Source organism: Triticum dicoccoides, chromosome 1A, assembly GCF_002162155.2.
Source record: "Triticum dicoccoides isolate Atlit2015 ecotype Zavitan chromosome 1A, WEW_v2.0, whole genome shotgun sequence".
Taxonomy (NCBI): Eukaryota; Viridiplantae; Streptophyta; class Magnoliopsida; order Poales; family Poaceae; genus Triticum; species Triticum dicoccoides.
The window spans coordinates 315,130,806-315,155,077 of NC_041380.1; the positions used below are offsets into that span (position 1 = coordinate 315,130,806).

Genomic DNA, 24,272 nt, shown 5'->3' on the forward strand with positions numbered 1-24,272 from the left:
CCATGATCAGGAAGACGAGGTTGTGACGGCTTTCTGAAGATGGAATAAGGTTTTTCCCACCCAGCCCTCGTTCGGGCTGTGCTTCTAGCGCCGTCGGAGGGCGTGTGAAGGTGTGTTTTCGACGAATCTCGTGGGATCCAATTGGCGTTTGTCTTTCGGTAGATCCGCTTGGATCTAGTCTTCATTCGTCTACGTCTGTGTGTCTGCAGGTTGGATTCTTCCGATCTGTATTTTTTTCATTGGTGGCGGTTGTTGTTCTAATGCGTTGGTCCTATGAGGCCTTAGCATGATGACTTTTCAACTGTCTACTACAACAATGTTTGTTCGGCTCCGACGAGGGAGGGATAAACGCCTTCAGCTCGCTCCAATGCTTGTAGTCGTCCCTAGATGATCTATAAACTTGGATGTGATTTTTACTCCTAGTGTTTTTCATACTATCTTGGTAGTTGATGAATAGATCGAAAGTTTTTTCGAAAAGAAAACAGAATGTCGGGCAGATCCAGCTGGTACGGTCAGTGGTGTTCCGAGGGATGCATAGCACGGTTACCATACTAGTTGTATCATTAACTTATTTAAGAATCACCTATTATTTATGAAAGAAACTGGATCTGTATTTCTGGGTCTATTTAAGACACATGAATTATAGGAATTGAGAAAATGTTCTTTGCTTCCTCTATGCTTCTATAACTTTAGGACTTGATTTACAGCAATCTTGAACTCCGCATCGGTGATGCATACCTAACTCATCTTGATTTTCTCAAATCAGCTGTGAGCCCTTAAGCTATCCATAGTGGAAAAAAAATAAGTGATAACATAACATATGTCTAGACAAATAAATGATGTGATAAGTAATTAATGAAAAATGAGAAGCTATAAAATGAGTATAATTTAATAAATAAATTGTTGCAAAATGCCACACATATGTAGTATTATAGAGGTAGTAACATAGACTAATAACATTTGCATGTTACTAGTCTAAGTTACTCCCCATCATGCAGATAGAACTAGCTAAATATAATACACTACGAAAAATACATTTTACATCTATACAAGCCCACCAACAATAATCCAGATAAAGATATTTTTTTTCTAGCAACATGTTTAATCTCGCATGCATATAGTCATGATGACACTCAACTACTCTCTCTCAAGGTCCAGTCCTTCGTTGCATGTATACTACATATTAATGATTCTAGTAAACAAAAAAAAAGCTAGCGTGCAAAGTAGACATTAAATATTACCTCAATACTTGTAATCTGAATTTGCGGCTTTGTATATAGAAATTGAGGGAGTATCAATTTTGCTAAACCTCATTCAGCTGAGAGTTAACAAAGTCTCAGTCAACCCCATTACCATAGGATGCAGGGGCTTCAAGACCTACGCGTCTTTTGTGTAGGCTGGCTCGGTTGTCCACTTGTTTCGTCGTCTGGACTAGTAGGGACGGCCCGTCTAGGATTATGCACCTTTTTTTCTTGTTTACAACAGGCTTGTGCTGGGTTCTGTGGGCCCTTTTCTCTCACTAGTAATCATGTACGTGCAAATGCACATATTAATGAGTACACATAATTTTCCAGTGAGATAAAATAGTACAATACTATCAAGCTTTTTGTTTCCTGTTTCTTGCTTCGAAGGTTTTTTCTCGTTACAAGATCCCATCAAATACAAAAGATACTAATAGACAAGCCTTTGGCTGTCGGAGGAAATTGCGTAGCTAAAAGTAATATATATGCAGTAGAAACAATATATTGATAGAAACCATAACTGAATTATTTCAAGTATTTATATATAATGGTCTATCAGCATTACCCTTTGGCTATCAGCATTAACCTTTGGCTATCAGCATTTTTCTACAAATTAATCAATGTTCTATATAATGGTCTTCGTTTCACAGGAAATGCCAACTTGTGATAATGTTCTGCATAACATTGAATCCACTGCATCTTCTTTTCAGCTTGAATCCTTTGTATCCGAATAATGTACAGAGAAATAAATCACACTTAACATGGATCGGTGATGGTAAAGCTATGCAATGGTAGAAAGAAATATCACTTCACTCTTCAGTTTCATCCATACGGTAAGCGTAGCCAGTTTATTTCCCTTATTATAGACTCATTTTGGCTTATATGCAACGATCTAATCACAAATCTAAAACCTGAGAGGCCTTACTGATAGATCGTAAGAAGCTCAATCGAAACGTGGAAATTACAAATATCATAGAAAACTGTTTTTGAGCAGAAAAAAATTCATACTAATTTAGAAGAAAACTCAACATTGTTCAGTTATGGTCATATGTCAATGTATATAATCAGTAAGTACAAAAACTCTAGCTATTATTGAATATTCCTTCAGTAACATCCCTCCAGTGTTGTCAACACAACAATATAAGCTAGAATAAGAGAAAATGGTAATTAGAGAAACTGCAAAAATAATCACACCGCTACATGATCGTGGAGAGAACAAATGTAAATATACGATTTTCAACCATACAGCCCAGCCTCACTCAATCTATCCTTTTTAGGGTTACAACCAGCTTGAAATTACATGCAAGTCATCACTTCACATTAATCATCTTGAAATTATACGCAAACAAGAAATACAACCAACTGAATCGAGATCAAGAAAGATAAAGGGGGATGGAACCTATGGACTGGAACATTATGATGTGGATCCTATATATGGAGTCTTACATGCACCCGACACATGTTGGCCTGTATAGCGAAATATATCTAGCACACAAACAAGAGGTTTAATATGATAGACCATGCTACCATGTTGAGAAATCATGCAAAAAAAGCAGTGAAACCCCCACAAAAAGCATGATGCACAATGAAACTACGACTTGATATCTTTATCCACATCTCTTGAATGGCACTAAACAAAATAAATCATTTTCTCGAAAACTTTGAGACCAAGAGATAGGACGCTTAATAATTAATAGATCAGAAAGGAGTTAAAGAAGACTAACCTCATGTCATATAGACGCATTCTTTGTGCGAGAAATCATATGGATCAGAATTAACACCACATAGCGAGGAAACTCTCTTGATGAATATAATACTTATTGTTTAATATTAAGATGTCTTCGACAGTGGCAACAACTCGGGGTTGGTGAGCTATGGCATCGAGCGAATACATGACTCTCCCGGCTATACTTACATGTTCAGCAGAACTCAAAGGGCAACCTGGTGCATGTAGCTCCCGCTTGCGCAGGGTCCAGGGAAGGGTCCGACCACTTTGGGTCTATAGTACGCAGCCTTTCCCTACATTTCTGTAAGAGGCTGTTTCCAGGACTTGAACCCATGACCTCATGGTCACAAGGCAGCAGCTTTACCACTGCGCCAAGGAACTCAGTGTCAAACAAATATATGTTCAGATTTCATCTCATCAACGCATACATGTAAATTCGAGAAACAAACTTGTGAATTAAATTGATAAAACGATGGTTAATATAAAACGTAGACAACTGTAGTTGTGAGGTAATCAGGAAAAGATGCAAGCAGGTCACATACCAAGCCAGTGACTCTAGACAACCTCCCAGGCTTCTTGGCCTATCTGTTTTCCTCACAAGATCCACATAATCACTTCACTGAACCAAGAAATGGGATCACTTATTGATAGTTAAACATGATTTTTTATCCACATCTCTTGAATGGCACTAAACAAAATAAATCATTTTCTCGAAAACTTTGAGACCAAGAGATGGGACGCTTAATAATTAATAGATCAGAAAGGAGTTAAAGAAGACTAACCTCATGTCATATAGACGCATTCTTTGTGCGAGAAATCATATGGATCAGAATTAACACCACATAGCGAGGAAACTCTCTTAATGAATATAATACTTATTGTTTAATATTAAGGTGTCTTCGACAGTGGCAACAGCTCGGGGTTGGTGAGCTATGGCATCGAGCGAATACATGACTCTCCCGGCTATACTTACATGTTCAGCAGAACTCAGTGTCAAACAAATATATGTTCAGTTTTCATGTCATCAACGCATACATGTAAATTCGAGAAACAAACTTGTGAATTAAATTGATAAAACGATGGTTAATATAAAACATAGACAACTGCAGTTGTGAGGTAATCAGGAAAAGATGCAAGCAGGTCACATACCAGGCCAGTGACTGTAGACAACCTCCCAGGCTTCTTGGCATATCTGTTTTCCTCACAAGATCCACATAATCACTTCACTGAACCAAGAAATGGTATCACTTATTGATAGTTAAACATGATTTCCTGATCATCAGCTCACTTGTTAGGTTAATAATATATATAAAGACGGTTATTAGATCAGCATGCCTTGTTTCTTGCAATATTGGTGGCAGATGGAGGCTGATACTTGTGATGTGCAGTTAAATGATTTAATCATTTAAGGGAGATTTGATTTGATGCCTCTGACTGACTATATCAGGCAATGGATACTGAATAATCGCATCATACTTTGAGATAGCAGTAAGGTTAATACTTTAGGTTATTTACCAAATTACATTACTTGCAAAATGTTTACCTATCTACAACAGGAAATCGTATATGTATCAGTATTGATGGAGCTAACATTAAACGGTATAATCTACATGTCTAGCTCAGAGCCCTCTTCCTATCATTCCATGATATACATGCTTTTATCCTGAAGTTTGCATCTACTTCGCTATGTCTATTCAGATCAACTTAAGGTTCTAGGAGTAATCAATAGTAAAGTTGGCGGTGTAGAAAAACCAGGATCATATGTATACGTTCAATTTCAGACCACAACATGGCCTACAAGGAGGGAATTAGCTAGGCAACGGAAGAAGCCTGAAAGGTAATCTTGATTAATTCTAAAATAGCAAACCATGATGGATGCCGGTGAGCTGCCTAAACGAACGTAAACATTGTTCATCACAAAAATTCAGAAATTTGTCATTCACTAATGGAGCACACACATGCCAGGGATGTTAAAGAAATGGGGAACATCGTACATCATTAGAAATATTCATGCAATATTGAGAAGCTCAATTATTAAATGGTGCAAACAAAGTAAGCAGAATCTCAAGTAAATATGAATATGTGACGAAAAGGACCTTAGATGCTGCAGATGTTGATGAGTAGCAATATTCTGTACCTGTAGAAATAAAGTATGCATAGTTAGGGAGGAAGAGGAAACTGAATTTGTTTTCATTCTGTCAAAATTATATATTTCAAAATGTCATTCAGTTTTGCCGCATATGGTTTTTATGTAAACATTTGAATGTTGAAACATATGTTTCATGAATCTTGAAACATATTAGCTTGCACAAATTTTTTTTAAAAAAGTACTACATTATTTTCCCGTATAAAATTTAAGAAAGCGATAGCAGCAGACTCGTTAAGAGTAGAGGCTTCAGAAGATGTTGCAGAGGTGTGGAAGAAAGTAATACTCAAAAATAGAATTTTTTAGGTCAAATCAAGTTGCATCTCTAACTGGAGATGAAAGGTTTAATGTCATGAGTGTACCAAGCAGAGAGCATCTATTTTGCAAGCAGAGAGGCTGCAGGGTGCCTTTTATGCATTCAACAGAAGGACTAAGTAGATGCATCCTTTTTCACCTCCTATATTCACCATCCGCCTCTCCCATTTCCTCTCTCCACTGCCTCCTCTCAACCCATCCCGGTAAGCCCCACCTTCGCCTCGTCGATGCATACGGCCTTTGCATCACGGTGCACAAACCTTCATGATCTAAATAGATCTACCTTTCATTTCAATATATAATACTTGCTCACAGCCCATGACTCAATCTCTTGAAACAACAAAACACGTGGGTTTTTTAAAAAAAATTGAAACTACAATGTGGTATTTTTTAACTCAAACTACATTGTGCAGATTATATATTTAGATTATTTAGATTATATATTTGAGTAGTTGCGACAAAACAAAACATCGTTGCCGATACTATTGTGGATAACCCAATATAGCAAAACTTTTGCCTCCTTTCCTGTAGTTAGGTAACTTCAGGAGCATAGCAACACAATGGGATGGGAAGGTAAGCAACAAAACTTCAAATGTATGAGTTGCTTGGACTACAAATTTCTGAAATCCTCACTAATTCAATATGTCCTCATAAACTGTAACCCTTTTAGCGCTGTGTGTGGCATTGGCGTTGGATCATGATAATTCACATACGGCAATTGTTCCAGAATAATTGTTCCTGCTGTGTGGAAGAATCATGTATGTATGCACTAAAATAATCATAACCATAAGGATCATGTATGTATCAGATTATCTTGTGTGGAAAGAACAGAACCACAAGCATGTTGTTCAAACAATGCACACTTGAATGTAAAGAAAACTTACTGGCTCAGATGAGATCGGCGGCGGCAGAGGAGGAGCAGAGGAAGGCGGGCGGCGGAGAATAGGATCAGTGGGCGGAGGGCGAGGATGTACAGACTGAAGCGAAAAATGATGCAGATGAAGGAAAGATTCACCAGGTTGAACAAGCCTTGGAGTGGTCAGTACAAAACTGAAGCCTGACGATTGCTATGTCTCTAGCCTCTACAATTTCCATAAATAGAACACAAAGTTGAGAAGATGTTGGTACATAAGCAAAACCACAGAGTTGAGACGAGCAAACAGTGTTGTGTGTCACGCATCCAAGCAAGCATGAATCTAAAAGTTTCAGTTTTCTCACACCCACCTAGTACTAATAAATTAATTGAAGTTGTATGTAGATTCGCAGGAATCCCTCCGTGATGTGACCTGACCTACATGAACTGAGCTGAGCAGATGGATAGATTCAGTCTAGCAATTCTGGACTTGTCCTCTCCTCTGTTGTCCCGAGAGCAGAGCAGATGGATAGATTCAGTCTAGCAATTCTAGACTTGTCCTCTCCTCTGTTATCTGTGTCTCAAGAGCAGACATCGGTGTAGGTGCTGCACCTGCGTGCATCTGCATCAAGGAGGGAAGGTGTGAGTGAGGGGAGCCGCCAAATCCAAAACAATCAAGAGTCCAATTGGGAGAGGAGAAGAGGGACCTTGACGACATCCAGGCATTCCATGGCAGCTGCGGCGACTCCATGGCCATGGGAAAGAGGCGCACGGACCTGGCCTTCCGTGGCTGCATGCCGGAGCGAGGTGGATTGGATCCGGCTGGGAGCAGAGGAGAGGAGGCGTCCCATCCCAAGTGAAGAGGAGAGAGACTCGCTCCGGCGGAGTGGCGGAGTGGCGGAGGCCAAGCTGCGGCGGGGCGGCTCCGGCGGCAGGGGAGGCTCCCGGCGAGCCGCGGCGGGGGCGGGGTGGGCTCCCGCGGTCGGGGAGGCTCCCGGCGACCCGCGGCCGCTTCCCGTGGCTCCGGCGGCGCGAGGAGGCGGTGAAGGGCGCGGCTGCGGGAGGAGGAGGAGGAGGTCGTGCGGGAGAAGGAGGAGGTCGTGCGGGAGAAGGAGGAGGTCGTGCGGGCGGGCGGTTTACTTTCTTTTTTTACCGCGGGGCATAGTAGCGATCGATAGATTGTGGCTTGTTGCGTGGTTTTTTTAGGTAAAGCAGAGCTTTATTGAACTTTAACGGTGCTTAGGCAAATTGCCTTGAGCACAAACAGCCACAGGGGCTGGTACATCTGACTCCTACTCTATATAGTGGTTTGGTTCATACATGCGCCCAATGGCAGCAAGTTCATGAGCTACATGGTTGGCACTACGCCGGCACGCTGATATTACATGTTTGGAGAACCACAGTTTCAGTTGGAATTTCGAGTCCTCGATAATCGCCGCATAAGGTGACGAATCAACCTTCCGCAAGTCCAATGCGTCGGCCAGGAGTTGGGAGTCGGTCTCAAAAACCACCCGTATCATTCCCAGTTCAGCAGCCATGGCTATGGCCTGTGTCATCGCATGTGCTTCGGCCCCAAAAACATCACATATATGGTCTTGACGACCAGCTCGAGCTGCAACAATATTTCCTTCTGTATCCTTGGCAACAACTCCCCATCCAGCATGAGAATCTCTCACCCGAAACGTTGCGTTCGTGTTTATCTTGATCATAGCATTCGGCGGAGGCTGCCATAGCTGCATATGTTTTCCCTTGGCGGCCGGCTGCAGCGCTTCTGCATATTCTAGTACTTCAGCACGGACCCTTCTGGCTAACTCCGGCGCCTCGACAGGAAGCTCTCCCTCCCGGAACTTGTTGCGGTTATTCCACCAGTTCCACCATAGGATGGTGATCATAATACGCTTGTTTTCATGCAAGCCCCACAGCAGGTCCATCATCGCAAGCACCGACGTCGTCGTCTCCAATTTCATGCGCTCCGGTTCCAGCGCTAGGTCTCTCCATACCTCCTTAACCGACTTACATTTGATGAACAAGTGTGCACCATCCTCATCCACCCGGCCACAGAAAAGGCACTTGGTGTCCTGGATTTGTATTCCCCGTCTGACTAAGTTCGTGCGCGGGGCTAGCGACTCGTGCTTCAGTCGCCAGATAAACAGCTGCACATTTTTGGGGCATGGTAATTTCCATATCCGCTTCCATGAGTCATCATCACACCTGTCCAGGTTATGATTGTTTCCAGTGCTACCCCCGGCGCCCCCACTCACATGTCGTTTCTCAGTCTCGACATGGAGTTTATATGCTGACTTGACTGAGTGTATGCCTTTATTATCAAACTGCCATGCGATGAAATCTTCCACCCCGTCTCGTAGGGGGATCTGCAGGATATGACGCGCATCATCCGCCCAAAAGGTATCCCTGACAAGATGTTCATCCCCCCCTCCGGTTATCGGGCTGATTAGGTCAGACACATACTCAAGCAAATTTCCCTCCCTCGGAGTAATGATCCTTCTCGCCCAGGGCCTAGGAACCCATGGGTCAGACCAAATTTTCACCCGCGATCCATTGCCGATGCGCCAAATATAGCCCTGCTTCACCAGGTCGAGACCATGCAATAAGATATGCCATGAATATGAAATACCTTCCCTTGGCTGTGCATCCAGGATATGACCATTAGGGAAGTAGTGAGCCTTCAAAAGCCGTGCACAAAGGCTATCTGGACACTGAATTAGCCTCCAAATCTGCCTCGACAACATAGCTAGGTTAAAGCTATGCATGTCCCGAAACCCGAGCCCTCCATGCGCCTTCGGACAAGCCATTTTCTTCCAACTAACCCAGTGGATCTTGTTGTCTTGGTCTTGCTGACTCCACCAGTACTGACCAATAAGGGAGCTCATCTCCTCACAGAAACTTTTTGTTAAGTAGAAGCAAGACATGGCATAGGTTGGAATCGCCTGTGCAACCACCTTCACTAAAGTTTCCTTCCCCACTTTCGGTATGAGCCTCTCTTTCCATCCATAAACCCGACCAGCCATAGCTCCTTTAACATATGCAAACGCTTATCGTTTTGACTTCCCAACATGTACTGGCAGCCCGAGGTACTTGTTCTGCCATAACTCACTTTGGATTTGCAGCGCATCTTTCACCTCTGCCCTGTGCACCTCCTGAGTATTTGGGCTAAACATTATGGCAGATTTTTCCACATTGATGCATTGGCCAGAACAGCTTTCATACAAATCTAGCACTCTTTTTAGTTCCTGAGCTTCTCGCTGACATTCCTTCAATAGCAACACGGAGTCATCCGCAAAGAAGAGATGCGAAACCACAGGTGTTGCATGGCAAATTTTGGCCCCAGAGATCTTGCCACTTCTTTCTGCATCATGTAACAACACAGACAGGCCCTCAGCATAGATCACGAACAGGTAGGGCGATATCGGATCACCTTGCCGGAGACCCTTTGTTGGACAAAACTGCTCGGATAGTGCACCATTCACTTTGATTTGATATCTCACCGTGGAGACACATTTCATCAACAATTGTACCCAGGTTTGGGGAAATCCCAATTTTGTTAGCATCGCCTCCAGGAACCTCCACTCCACACGATCATATGCTTTGCTCATGTCCGCCTTCACTGCCGCAACGCCGTCTTTGCCCTTCCTTTTATTAAGAAGATAATTGGATAGCTCATAAGCGATCAACACGTTGTCAGTGGTGAGTCGTCCCGGGACAAAAAGCACTTTGATTTTCCGAAATGATCTCTGGGAGGATGAGCTTGATACGGTTGGCCAGGACCTTTGACACAAGTTTGTATAGGACGTTGCACAGGCTGATTGGTCGTAGGTCCTTAATCCTCGTCGGGTTCTTTACTTTCGGGATTAGCACCACCATTGTATCGTTCCACCCCTCCGGGATTGGTCCACCATTAAGTATTGCAAGCACCTCCTTAACCACTTTGTCCCCCATGAACTACCAATGCCGCTTGTAAACCACCGAGGGCATCCCATCAGGCCCCGGCGCCTTGAGATCGCCTATATGATCTAGGGCTGCTTTGATCTCTTCAGCTGTGAACTCAGCGTTCAGGCTTGCTTGCATGTTTGCCGTAACCCTCGGCTGGACTTTGCTGATGAGCTCGTCCAAACGATCGCTCGGTTGCGAGGTAAATAGTTCCTAAAAAAATGAACAAACCTAGTTAGTCATCCCCTCTCCTTCCTTCACCTCCTCCCCATTCTCCTTGCGAAGCAGCTTGATCCGATTTGTTTTCCTTCTATTGGATGCCACCGCCATATAATACTTCGTGTTGTTATTTCGGTTTGCTTCCCTCAGCCAGGAGATATGTGACCGTTGCTTTGCTTTCGTGTTCCTTTTGTCTTCTAAGTCTGCAAGTACCATCCTCAACCTCGCCTCTTCCCCGACCTTTTCTTCAGAGACTGGGCTCCTCATACACCTTTCAAGCTTGACCTTCGCCTCCTTCACCCTGCACTCCAACTCTCCGGCCACCTCCTTACTCCAACGCTTCATACTACCAGCAATCTCACGCATGGCCGTAGCCACATTGCATCCTTCCTTCAACCACCCCTGCTCCCACGCGTCCTGTATAACTTCAGAGCAACCCTCCTCTTTGAGCCACCATGCTTCAAATCTGAATTTTCTGTCTCCTCCTTGATTCCTCCTAGCTTCCCCTTCGGTTTGCACCACCACTGGCCTATGGTCAGAATGACGCGGTATACCATTCTCCACACAAAACTCAGGAAATGATGTGCACCAGTTGTCATTTGCAGTTACCCTATCGATTCTTTCACATATGTATGTATCAAGTTCCTTACTGTGATTGCGCCAAGTAAATTTGTCGCCTATGAAGCCAATATCACTCAGATCACAGCCCACCAGTGCCTCCCTAAATCTCTCCATGAACTGTTGGGGTCGGGCCGCCCCACCGATCTTCTCATCTGCAGTTAAAATCTCATTAAAATCACCTAGGCATAGCCAAGATCTACCCTGCTAGTGTTGTTGCCCAAGAATTCTAAGAGTCCTCCATGTTTCCACCTTCCTCGCCGTCTCCGACTCCCCATACATCCCAGTAAGTCTCCAAATCAATCCTCCCTCCTCCTTCACGTCCACATCAATATGTCGTCTACCATACGTTCGTAGTGTCACATCAACCCCTCTCCTCCAGAGCATAGCCAGCCCCCTACTCCTACCATCCGGGTTCCACACAATCATGTTGGCGAGCCCCAACAACCACCTAAACCTCTCCAGCTCTCCCTCCGTAAGCTTCGTCTCTGCAAGAAACAGGATGTCGGGATCCTCTTGTTGGGGAACGTAGTAATTTCAAAATTTTCCTACGCACACGCAAGATCATGGTGATGCATAGCAACGAGAGGGGAGAGTGTGATCTACGTACCCTTGTAGACCGATAGCGGAAGCATTGTGACAACGTGGTTGATGTAGTCGTACGTCTTCACGATCCGACCGATCCAAGCACCGTTACTCCGGCACCTCCGAGTTCTTGGCACACGTTCAGCTCGATGACGATCCCCGGGCTCCGATCCAGCAAAGCGTCGGGGAGGAGTTCCGTCAGCACGACGGCGTGGTGACGATTTTCATGTTCTACCATCGCAGGGCTTCGCCTAAGCACCGCTACAATATGACCGAGGTGGAATATGGTGGAGGGGGGCACCGCACACGGCTAAGGAACGATCACGAAGATCAACTTGTGTGTCTAGAGGTGCCCCCCTGCCCCCGTATATAAAGGAGCAAGGGGGAGGGGGCGGCCGGCCTAGAAGGGGGCGCGCCAAGGGGAGTCCTACTCCCACTGGGAGTAGGACTCCTTCCTTCCTTGTTGGAGTAGGAGAAGGGGAAAGAGGGGGAGAGGAAAAAGGGAAAGGGGCCTGCGCCCCTTGTCCAATTCGGACCAGAGGGGGGGCGCAGGCCTCCTTCCTTTTGGCCTCTCTCCTCTATTCCCGTATGGCCCAATAAGGCCCATATACTCCCCGGCGAATTCCCGTAACTCTCCGGTACTCCGAAAAATACCCGAATCACTCGGAACCTTTCCGATGTCCGAATATAGTCGTCCAATATATCGATCTTTACGTCTCGACCATTTCGAGACTCCTCGTCATGTCCCTGATCTCATCCGGGACTTCGAACTCCTTCGGTACATCAAAACTCATAAACTCATAATATAACTGTCATCGAAACCTTAAGCGTGCGGACCCTACGGTTCGAGAACAATGTAGACATGACCGAGACATGTCTCCGGTCAATAACCAATAGCGGAACCTGGATGCTCATATTGGCTCCTACATATTCTACGAAGATCTTTATCGGTCAGACCGCATAACAACATACGTTGTTTCCTTTGTCATCGGTATGTTACTTGCCCGAGATTCGATCGTCGGTATCTCAATACCTAGTTCAATCTCGTTACTGGCAAGTCTCTTTACTCGTTCCGTAATACATCATCTCACAACTAACTCATTAGTTGCAATGCTTGCAAGGCTTTATGTGATGTGCATTACCGAGAGGGCCCAGAGATACCTCTCCGACAATCGGAGTGATAAATCCTAATCTCGAAATACGCCAACCCAACATGTACCTTTGGAGACACCTGTAGAGCACCTTTATAATCACCCAGTTACATTGTGACGTTTGGTAGCACACAAAGTGTTCCTCCGGCAAACGGGAGTTGCATAATCTCATAGTCATAGGAACATGCAAAGTCATGAAGAAAGCAATAGCAACATACTAAACGATCGGGTGCTAAGCTAATGGAATGGGTCATGTCAATCAGATCATTCACTTAATGATGTGATCCCGTTAATCAAATAACAACTCTTTGTCCATGGTTAGGAAACATAACCATCTTTGATTAACGAGCTAGTCAAGTAGAGGTATACTAGTGACACTCTGTTTGTCTATGTATTCACACATGTATTATGTTTCCGGTTAATACAATTCTAGCATGAATAATAAACATTTATCATGATATAAGGAAATAAATAATAACTTTATTATTGCCTCTAGGGCATATTTCCTTCAGTCTCCCACTTGCACTAGAGTCAATAATCTAGTTCACATCACCATGTGGTTTAACACTAATAGTTCACATCTTTATGTGATTAGTTCACATCTTCATGTGACCAACACCCAAAGGGTTTACTAGATTCAGTAATCTAGTTCACATCGCTATGCGATTAACACCCAAAGAGTACTAAGGTGTGATCATATTTTGCTTGTGAGAGAAGTTTAGTCAACGGGTCTGCCACATTCAGATCCGTATGTATTTTGCAAATTTCTATGTCAACAATGCTCTGCACAGAGCTACTCTAGCTAATTGCTCCCACTTTCAATATGTATCCAGATTGAGACTTAGAGTCATCTGGATTAGTGTCAAAACTTGCATCGACGTAACCCTTTACGTCGAACCTTTTTGTCACCTCCATAATCGAGAAACATATCCTTATTCCACTAAGGATAATTTTGACCGCTGTCCAGTGATCTACTCCTAGATCACTATTGTACTACCTTGCCAAAATCAGTGTAGGGTATACAATAGATCTGGTACATAGCATGGCATACTTTATAGAACCTATGGCTGAGGCATAGGGAATGATTTTCATTCTCTTTCTATCTTCTGTCGTGGTCGGGTTTTGAGTCTTACTCAATTTCACACCTTGTAACACAGACAAGAACTCTTTCTTTGACTGTTCTATTTTGAACTACTTCAAAATCTTGTCAAGGTATGTACTCATTGAAAAAAACTTATCAAGCGTCTTGATCTATCTCTATAGATCTTGATGTTCAATATGTCAGCAGCTTCACCGAGGTCTTTCTTTGGAAAATTCCTTTCAAACACTTCTTTATGCTTTGCAGAATAATTCTACATTATTTCTGATCAACAATATGTCATTCACATATACTTATCAGAAATGTTGTAGTGCTCCCACTCACTTTCTTGTAAATACAGGCTTCATCGCAAGTCTGTATAAAACTATATGCTTTGATCAACTTATCAAAGCGTATATTCCAACTCCGAGATGCTTGCACCAGTCCATAGATGGATCGCTGGAGCTTGCATATTTTGTTAGCACCTTTAGGATTGACAAAACCTTTTGGTTGTATCATATACAACTCTTCTTTAATAAATCTATTAAGGAATGCAGTTTTGTTTATCCATTTGCCAGATTTCATAAAATGCGGCAATTGCTAACATGATTCGGACAGACTTAAGCATAGATACGAGTGAGAAACTCTCATCGTAGTCAACACCTTGAACTTGTCGAAAACCATTTGCGACAATTCTAGCTTTGTAGATAGTAACACTACTATCAGCGTCCGTCTTCCTCTTGAAGATCCATTTATTCTCAATTGCTTGCCGATCATCGGGTAAGTCAACCAAAGTCCATACTTTGTTCTCATACATGGATCCCATCTCAGATTTCATGGCCTCAAGCCATTTTGCGGAATCTGGGCTCACCATCGCTTCTTCATAGTTCGTAGGTTCGTCATGGTCAAGTAGCATGACCTCTAGAACAGGATTACCGTACCACTCTGGTGCGGATCTCACTCTGGTTTACCTACGAGATTCGGTAGTAACTTGATCTGAAGTTACATGATCATCATCATTAGCTTCCTCACTAATTGGTGTAGTAGTCACAGGAACAGATTTCTGTGATGAACTACTTTCCAATAAGGGAGAAGGTACAATTACCTTATCAAGTTCTACTTTCCTCCCACTCACTTCTTTCGAGAGAACCTCCTTCTCTAGAAAGGATCCATTCTTAGCAACGAATGTCTTGCCTTTGGATCTGTGATAGAAGGTGTACCCAACAGTAACTTTTTGGGTATCCTATGAAGACACACTTTTTCGATTTGGGTTTGAGCTTATCAGGATGAAACTTTTTCACATAAGCATTGCAACCCCAAACTTTAAGAAACGACAACTTTGGTTTCTTGCCAAACCACAGTTCATACGGTGTCGTCTCAACAGATTTAGATGGTGCCCTTTTAACGTGAATGCAGCTGTCTCTAATGCATAACCCCAAAACGATAGTGGTAGATTGGTAAGAGACATCATAGATTGCACTATATCCAATAAAGTACGGTTATGATGTTCGGACACACCATTATGTTGTGGTGTTCCATGTGGCATGAGTTTGTGAAACTATTCCACATTGTTTTAATTGAAGACCAAACTCGTAACTCAAATATTTGTCTCCGTGATCAGATCGTAGAAACTTTATTTTCTTGTCACGATGATTTTCCACTTCACTCTGAAATTCTTTGAACTTTTCAAATGTTTCAGACTTATGTTTCATCAAGTAGATATACCCATATCTGCTCAAATCATCTATGAAGTTCAGAAAATAATGATACTTGCCATGAGCCTTAACACTCATCAGACCGCATACATCAGTATGTATTATTTCCAGTAAGTCAATTGCTCGCTCCGGAGAACGGAGTCTTAGTCATCTTGCCCATGAGGCATGGTTCGCAAGCATCAAGTGATTCATAATCAAATGATTCCAAAATCCCATCAGCATGGAGTTTCTTCATGCGCTTTACACCAATATGACCTAAACGGCAGTGCTACAAATAAGTTGCACTATCATTATTAACTTTGCATCTTTTGGTTTCAATATTATGATTATGTGTATCACTACAATCGAGATCCAACGAACTATTTTCATTGGGTGTGTAACCATATAAGGTTTTATTCATGTAAATAGAACAACAATTTATTCTCTTACTTAAATGAATAACCGTATTACAATAAATATGATCAAATCATATTCATGCTTAACGCAAACACCAAATAACACTTATTCAGGTTCAACACTAATCCCGAAAGTATAAGGAGTGTGCAATGATGATCATATCATTCTTGGAACCACTTCCAACACACATCGTCACTTCATCCTTAACTAGTCTCTGTTTATTCTGCAACTCCCGTTTCGAGTTACTAATCTTAGCAACTGAACTAGTATCAAATACTGAGGGGTTGCTATAAACACTAGTAAAGTACACATCAATAACATGTATATCAAATATACTTATGTTCACTTTGCCATCCTTCTTATCTGCCAATCACTTGGGGTAGTTCCGCTTCCAGTGACCAGTCCCTTTGCAGTAGAAACACTTAGTCTCAGGCTTAGGATCAGACTTGGGCTTCTTCACTTGAGAAGCAACTTGCTTGCTGTTCTTCTTGAAGTTCCCCTTCTTTCCTCTGCCCTTTTCTTAAAACTAGTGGTCTTGTCTGCCATCAACACTTGATGTTTTTCTTGATTTCTACCTTCATCAATTTCCGCATTACGAAGATCTTGGGAATCGTTTCCGTTATCCCTTGCATATCATAGTTCATCACGAAGTTCTACTAACTTGGTGATGGTGAATAGAGAATTCTGTCAATCACTATCTTATCTGGAAGATTAACTCCCACTTGATTCAAGCGATTGTAGTACTCAGACAATCTGGGCAGATGCTCACTAGTTGAGCGATTCTCCTCCATCTTTTAGTTACAGAACTTGTTGGAGACTTCATATCTCTCAACTCGGGTATTTGCTTGAAATATTAACTTCAACTCCTGGAACATCTCATATGCTCCATGATGTTCAAACCGTCTTTGAAGTCCCGATTCTAAGCCATTAAGCATGGTGCACTAAACTATCAAGTAGTCATCATATTGAGCTAGCCAAACGTTCATAACGTCTGTATCTGCTCCTGCAATAGGTCCGTCACCTAGCGGTGCATCAAGGACATAATTCTTCTGTGCAGCAATGAGGATAAACCTCAGATCACGGATCCAATCCGCATCATTGCTACTAACATCTTTCAACACAATTTTCTCTAGGAACATATCAAAATAAACACAGGGAAGCAACAACGCGAGCTATTGATCTACAACATAATTTGCAAAATACTACCAGGACTAAGTTCATGATAAATTTAAGTTCAATTAATCATATTACTTAAGAACTCCCACTTAGATAGACATCCCTCTAATCCTCTAAGTGATTACGTGATCCAAATCAACTAAACCATGTCCGATCATCACGTGAGATGGAGTAGTTTCATTGGTGAACATCACTATGTTGATCATATCTACTATATGATTCATGCTCGACCTTTCGGTCTCCGAGTTCCGAGGCCATATCTGTATATGCTTGGCTCGTCAAGTATAACCTGAGTATTCCGCGTGTGCAACTGTTTTGCACCCGTTGTATTTGAACGTAGAGCCTATCACACCCGATCATCACGTGGTGTCTCAGCACGAAGAACTTTCGCAACGGTGCATACTCAGGGAGAACACTTCTTGATAATTAGTGAGAGATCATCTTATAATGCTACCGTCAATCTAAGCAAGATAAGATACATAAAAGATAAACATCACATGCAATCAATATAAGTGATATGATATGGCCATCATCATCTTGTGCTTGTGATCTCCATCTTCGAAGCACCGTCGTGATCACCATCGTCATCGGCGCGACACATTGATCTCCATCGTAGCATCGTTGTCGTCTCGCCAATCTTATGCTTCCACGACTATCGCTACCGCTTGGTGATAAAGTAAAGCATTACAGCGCGATTGCATTGCATACAATAAAGCGACAACCATATGGCTCCTGCCAGTTGCCGATAACTCGGTTACAAAACATGATCATCTCATACAATAAAATTTAGCATCATGTCTTGACCATATCACATCACAACATGCCCTGCAAAAACAAGTTAGACGTCCTCTACTTTGTTGTTGCAAGTTTTACGTGGCTGCTACGGGCTTAAGCAAGAACCAGTCTTACCTACGCATCAAAACCACAATGATAGTTTGTCAAATTGGTGTTGTTTTAACCTTCGCAAGGACCGGGCGTAGCCACACTCGGTTGAACTAAAGTTGGAGAAACTGTCACCCGCTAGCCACCTTTGTGCAAAGCACGTCGGGAGAACCGGTCTCGCGTAAGCGTACACGTAATGTCGGTCCGGGCCGCTTCGTCCAACAATACCGCCGAACCAAAGTATGACATGCTGGTAAGCAGTATGACTTATATCGCCCACAACTCACTTGTGTTCTACTCGTGCATATAACATCAACACATAAAACCTAGGCTCGGATGCCACTGTTGGGGAACGTAGTAATTTCAAAATTTTCCTACGCACACGCAAGATCATGGTGATGCATAGCAACGAGAGGGGAGAGTGTGATCTACGTACCCTTGTAGACCGACAGCGGAAGCGTTGTGACAACGCGGTTGATGTAGTCGTACGTCTTCACGATCCGACCGATCCAAGCACCGTTACTCCGGCACCTCTGAGTTCTTGGCACATGTTCAGCTCGATGACGATCCCCGGGCTCCGATCCAGCAAAGCGTCGGGGAGGATTTTCGTCAGCACGACGGCGTGGTGACGATTTTGATGTTCTACCGTCGCAAGGCTTCGCCTAAGCACCGCTACAATATGATCGAGGTGGAATATGGTGGAGGGAGGCACCGCACATGGCTAAGGAACTATCGCGAAGATCAACTTGTGTGTCTAGAGGTGCCCCCCTGCCCCTGTATATAAAGGAGCAAGGGGGAGGGGGCGGCCGGCCTAGAAGGGGGCGCGCCAAGGGGAGTCCTACTCCCACTTGGAGTAGGAGAAGGGGAAAGAGGGGGAGAGGAAAAAGGAAAAGGGGGCTGCGCCCCTTGTCCAATTTGGACCAGAGGGGGGGCGCAGGCCTCCTTCCTTTTGGCCTCTCTCCTCTATCCCGTATGGCCCAATAAGGCCCATATACTCCCTGGCGAATTCCCGTAACTCTCCGGTACTCCGAAAAATACCCGAATCACTCGGAACCTTTCCGATGTCCGAATATAGTCGTCCAATATATCGATCTTTACGTCTCGACCATTTTGAGACTCCTCGTCATGTCCCGGACCGAACTCCTTCGGTACATCAAAACTCATAAACTCATAATATAACTGTCATCGAAACCTTAAGCGTGCGGACCCTACGGTTCGAGAACAATGTAGACATGACCGAGACATGTCTCCGGTCAATAACCAATAGCGGAACCTGGATGCTCATATTGGCTCCTACATATTCTACGAAGATCTTTATCGGTCAGACCGCATAACAACATACGTTGTTCCCTTTGTCATCGGTATGTTACTTGCCCGAGATTCGATCGTCGGTATCTCAATACCTAGTTCAATCTCGTTACCGGCAAGTCTCTTTACTCGTTCCGTAATACATCATCTCACAACTAACTCATTAGTTGCAATGCTTGCAAGGCTTTATGTGATGTGCATTACCGAGAGGGCCCAGAGATACCTCTCCGACAATCGGAGTGACAAATCCTAATCTCGAAATACGCCAACCCAACATGTACCTTTGAAGACACCTGTAGAGCACCTTTATAATCACCCAGTTACGTTGTGACGTTTGGTAGCACACAAAGTGTTCCTCCGGCAAACGGGAGTTGCATAATCTCATAGTCATAGGAACATGTATAAGTCATGAAGAAAGCAATAACAACATACTAAACGATCGGGTGCTAAGCTAATGGAATGGGTCATGTCAATCAGATCATTCACTTAATGATGTGATCCCGTTAATCAAATAACAACTCTTTGTCCATGGTTAGGAAACATAACCATCTTTGATTAACGAGCTAGTCAAGTAGAGGCATACTAGTGACACTCTGTTTGTCTATGTATTCACACATGTATTATGTTTCCGGTTAATACAATTCTAGCATGAATAATAAACATTTATCATGATATAAGGAAATAAATAATAACTTTATTATTGCCTCTAGGGCATATTTCCTTCACCTCCACCCTCCCCAATTCGAGGAGGCTTCGAACTGCCGGGCCATTCCCGAGTCCCCGGCAGTTCCAACTGATTATTTTCATTGATCCCGGCGGGGCTGCTCTTGTAGCCCGGCCGATATAGTTGCGATTGTTGCAACCTCTCTCTGCTCATCACTACTCTTCTGCCCACCTTCCCCCTCACCATCTACCTTCCCTCTCTTGCCTTCTGGCTCTGACCCCTCTTCTAAAGCAAGACTTCTCTTCGTCCCCAGCACAACCTCCCTCCTGCTATCATGATCGACTTGCCTCTCCACCCTCCCTGAATTCTTCTTGTAGCGCTTGCCATTAGGGTTTTTCCCGCTTCCCACCAAGACACCTTTCTCTCTACCTTTACCCCCTTCCACCTGTGCACTGCTATTATTTGACCGTGATCCCTTCTCTACTGACAATTCCCCTCCCTTGCTAGGATGCAACTCCACTCCCTTGCTCTTAATCTCCTCTTGCACCGCCTCACTCACACCCCCCTTATTTGTTGTATCCTTCCCACCATCCAACTCCAGTTTTTTTGGCTTTCCTCCTCTCTGCTCCTCACTCTGTAACTTGTTTGGGCTGGTAACCTCCTCTCCCTTCTCTGATCTGCCTTCACTACCTCTAGTAGAACGCGAGCCGTCCTTCCTCCAGGATAAACTGTCACTGCCACTACCCCTTCCGCCACTAGATCTCCCATAGCCATAGCTCCTGTTCACCCCCGTTCCTCTACTCCCACTTCTCCACGAGCCGTCATCATAGCCTCCTCTTCTGAGGTTCATATCTGCTTTCAGCCACTGCCCATACTGCATTGTATCCCCCTTCTTCAATATTATATCACATGCCTTCTCCCCATGCCCAATTATCCCACATCGATAACAGAAGTCGGGGAGGAACTCATATTCGAAACGACACTAGTCTCCTTCTTCTTCTTCCTCTTGTTTCTCTGTGATCATGGCATCCTTCTTTTTGTTCCCTGCCTCCTCCACATCTGGTTCTAGAATGAATCCCCTCATTAGAGGTTTGTCAATATTCATGCATACTTTAACCCTCAAAAACCTCCCAACCGCACTTCCATCTGCTTCCGTGTCCGCTTCCACAAACTGTCCGATTAGGTTCCCGATTTCCTCAGCCGAGTCTCCGTTCATCATCCCCAGAGGAAGGCCATAGACTCTAACCCATATAGGTATATTATTGAATTCGTAGTCCTCCAGCCTCTTACTTGGGTCGAAATCCTCCACCACTACGAGATCCTTCTCAAACATCCATGGTCCATCCTCAATTGCCTTCCTCTTGCCTGCTCCCTGGTGAAACGTGAAGATAAAGCGATTTTCACCTGCCTCCTTGCAGTCAACCCCTCTGATCGGGCACCACACCTTGCCGAGGGATAGCCGGATCGCATCTGGGTGCACAATCTTCTCCTTCAGTACCTTGCCCACTGCATGATCTCCTGTCCCCTTCCCTTTCTCCTTCATCGAGATTCGAACCTTCACTCCTTTCTTCTCCTCATCCGACAACTTTAGCCCCTTCAACATCCCTGCTACACCTTCCATGGCGCGACCCTTCACACCCCCTTCCCTCCCTCCTAGGTTGGTGTCTGACGCCCGCGTGCCCTAGGGAACACACGGACGGATTGAGTTGTGGATGGTGACCAGCGATCAGTTCGTCCCGCACGGCGGCAGGATTAGATCGCAGCCGATTGGACGACAGCGAGAGGACGGCGGCGTTCGAGGGGAAGGAACCCTAATCGCCTCCCGAAGTTCCGGAGCGAACCAAACCGTCACCCTACGGGACGGACATGGCTTGTTGCGTGGTTGATAGCGTTAAACACAGAATGATTAAGGACCATTAGATTTTAATGATGGATGGATGTGATTGTTTGGATCTGCCCCTCTTTTTTTTATAGTGGTAGTAGATGTACGTGGTTGTTGTTCCCGGGTGTTGTGACGTGTGTCTTTTATCGCTTTTTCCTCGCATATGTTGAGATAGAGGGAGAGTCATTGTATATACTAGATGATAGCCCGTACGTTGTTGTGGAAATCGGTTGCAATATATTTTAAAAAATTCTGCGGGGGGCAATATATTTCATTTAGATTTGATTGTATGGAATATAATATTTAGATTAATAACACGTGAACCAAAAGTAAAAGTAGATATGCCTTATTATATTTAATTATGTATGGTTATAAAATATTTGTTGAACATAAGTAGAATAATAAAGTGAAAAATATTCTTCCATGCATGGTTGCATGTAGTGGTGGGTATTGTTCCATGCATGGTTGTACGTGAGGTGGGCCTTATCTAATTCATAATTGTATGATGAATTAGTGATGTGACATGCTTAGGTGTTGAGATAAATAAGATAGGCGAAATGAACTTATTAAGTATATAAGATACTGCTTGTAACATGTGGGCTTTTCTCTTTTTGTGTCTGAGTTTTTTTTCCTTTGATCTAGGTGTTCTTACATGATGCTATTTTTTTTTCTACATTGCTTCTTTTTTTTTTGCCAGGGATTCCTACATTGTTTCTTTAAACAAAACTTGCTTCTTTGTACTTATTATTTTGTTCAAACAATTTTTTTGTTTCTCCTTTTTCCTACATCATCTTTTGAATAGTTTGGATTGCTTACCACATGTGTCCCGTGATCATTTCTTATTTTATTTATTTAAGACATCTTTTACAATTCCAACTGTATAAACAGTTATCTTCACACATCATGCACATTAGTGAGATCAAAAGATATGCCAGTAATATTATTTAGCCCTGCATGTATGATTGTAATCTAGCCAAGTCGCTTTCCCTTAAAAAACATGCGAGTACAATGACCAGCTTTTTAAGTACAATGACCAGCTATATTGGCGTTGTAGCCAGGTTCGGCGTTCGTAAAGTGCAGCTTTCTCATTTCTTTTATAATAGGCATTCACTTGCAAAGTTGTCCAAGAACAGCAATACCGTGTAAACTGGAATAGGCCAATAGCCACTTCATGTAGCCATTGCAAACAAGAAGGCGGTGTCATTGCATCTGTATAACAATGTACTCCAGAAGAGAAAATAACAATTTCACGTATCATACAAATTCACCTTATGTGAGAACAACATTCAGGATGTTTCCACAGGAGGATTGTAGGTGACATCTCATCAGCGATCACAATAGCAGGCATCAGTTCTGAAGTGTTCTTGCACACTCAATGAATCTTCGTGCCATGGTGCCTGAAATTCTTCATATAATTCAAACGATAACAATCACCATGTTTCGACAGGTTTTCGCCATCGCATTACCTTCATGCAGTGCAGTAAGGATTCGATCGATGGCGATCACATCCAAACTGCTAGGCTATGCCAACAATGCCTCGTGAATGAGTTTGTTTGCCAGATCCTTTGATAGCCCCATTACACTGTCACTAGAACCAACCTACATGATCAACGAGTTCTTCACATGAGTATAAAATGGAATGTTAGCACCACAAGAAGCAGATAAAAATAGAAACTGACCACTGCTTCAACAAGCGGCAACACCAATGGATGTTCTAGCAGCAGGCCGCCCGCAACCCTAAATACTACCCCCTCATCGATCTAGCAACAAAACGGAGCAAGAGGGTGTAGCTCGGTGACATAACAATAATTTCAAAACACGCCTTGTAACAAATTCAAACGAGACCATACCAGGTTCTCAATTATCTCATCTGGTATGTCATGGAAGTACACCTGCAGACATCCACAAATATTACATGTATCAAATCACACCAGGTTGCTTTTGACTATAGCGGAGTTATTGGTAGAATCTGAATGAGCTCATGTTGTACAGGTTCCTCCTGAACCAAAACACTCAAGGAAATAGAACTGCAAAGTTTTTTACTATAGATAACGAGGTTCCAGTTTATGCTAGCTAAGTTAACTATAGCTAGATATACATATACCAAAGTTTGCAACACTAAGCAAAGAAACTACAATTGATATTGATTACTGTACATTCTTTCTCTGAAATCAAAGGCTAACGCCAAAGATATAAATCAATAGGCATTGTGACATTGTGAGGAGATACTTCGCTTGCTTAGATGTTCATCTTGCACGAAAGTAGATAGGTTGGAGTTCAATCACACATTAAAATGGGATCACCAATATTCTAACAGGGAAATAAAAGAAGTAGACCAACCTCGCTACCGACGACTCCCCGCCGGCGGC

At 43.4% G+C, this 24,272-nt stretch overlaps 1 protein-coding gene and 1 long non-coding RNA gene across 8 annotated transcripts in view; both read right to left on the minus strand.

The window, feature by feature from the left end:
- Positions 1–1,578: 1,578 nt before the first annotated feature.
- Positions 1,579–7,185, minus strand: LOC119270527. 5 transcript variants are annotated; one of them, XR_005134161.1, is made up of 5 exons: positions 6,989–7,185; positions 6,720–6,903; positions 6,313–6,510; positions 5,064–5,104; positions 1,579–4,193 (listed from the first exon to the last, which is right to left on the minus strand). It is a non-coding gene; the product is annotated as an uncharacterized LOC119270527 (long non-coding RNA). The 5 variants fall into 5 exon arrangements; XR_005134162.1 differs by having other exon boundaries at positions 1,579–3,930; positions 4,117–4,193; positions 6,313–6,903; XR_005134163.1 differs by having other exon boundaries at positions 1,579–3,586; positions 3,750–4,193; positions 6,313–6,903.
- Positions 7,186–22,969: 15,784 nt separating this feature from the next.
- The window catches only part of LOC119270543 (7-methyl-GTP pyrophosphatase-like), an 11,201-nt gene continuing 9,898 nt past the window's right edge, over positions 22,970–24,272 (minus strand). For 2 of the 3 annotated variants that reach the window (XM_037552562.1, XM_037552552.1), the window contains exons 7-9: positions 23,754–23,795; positions 23,583–23,663; positions 22,970–23,502 (exon numbers count right to left, since the gene is read on the minus strand). In XM_037552562.1, coding sequence (XP_037408459.1) covers positions 23,425–23,502; positions 23,583–23,663; positions 23,754–23,795 — 201 coding nt within the window. In that variant the 3' untranslated portion in view covers positions 22,970–23,424. The remainder of the gene's footprint in view (positions 23,503–23,582; positions 23,664–23,753; positions 23,796–24,272) is intronic. The other variant, XR_005134165.1, reaches the window with a different exon arrangement.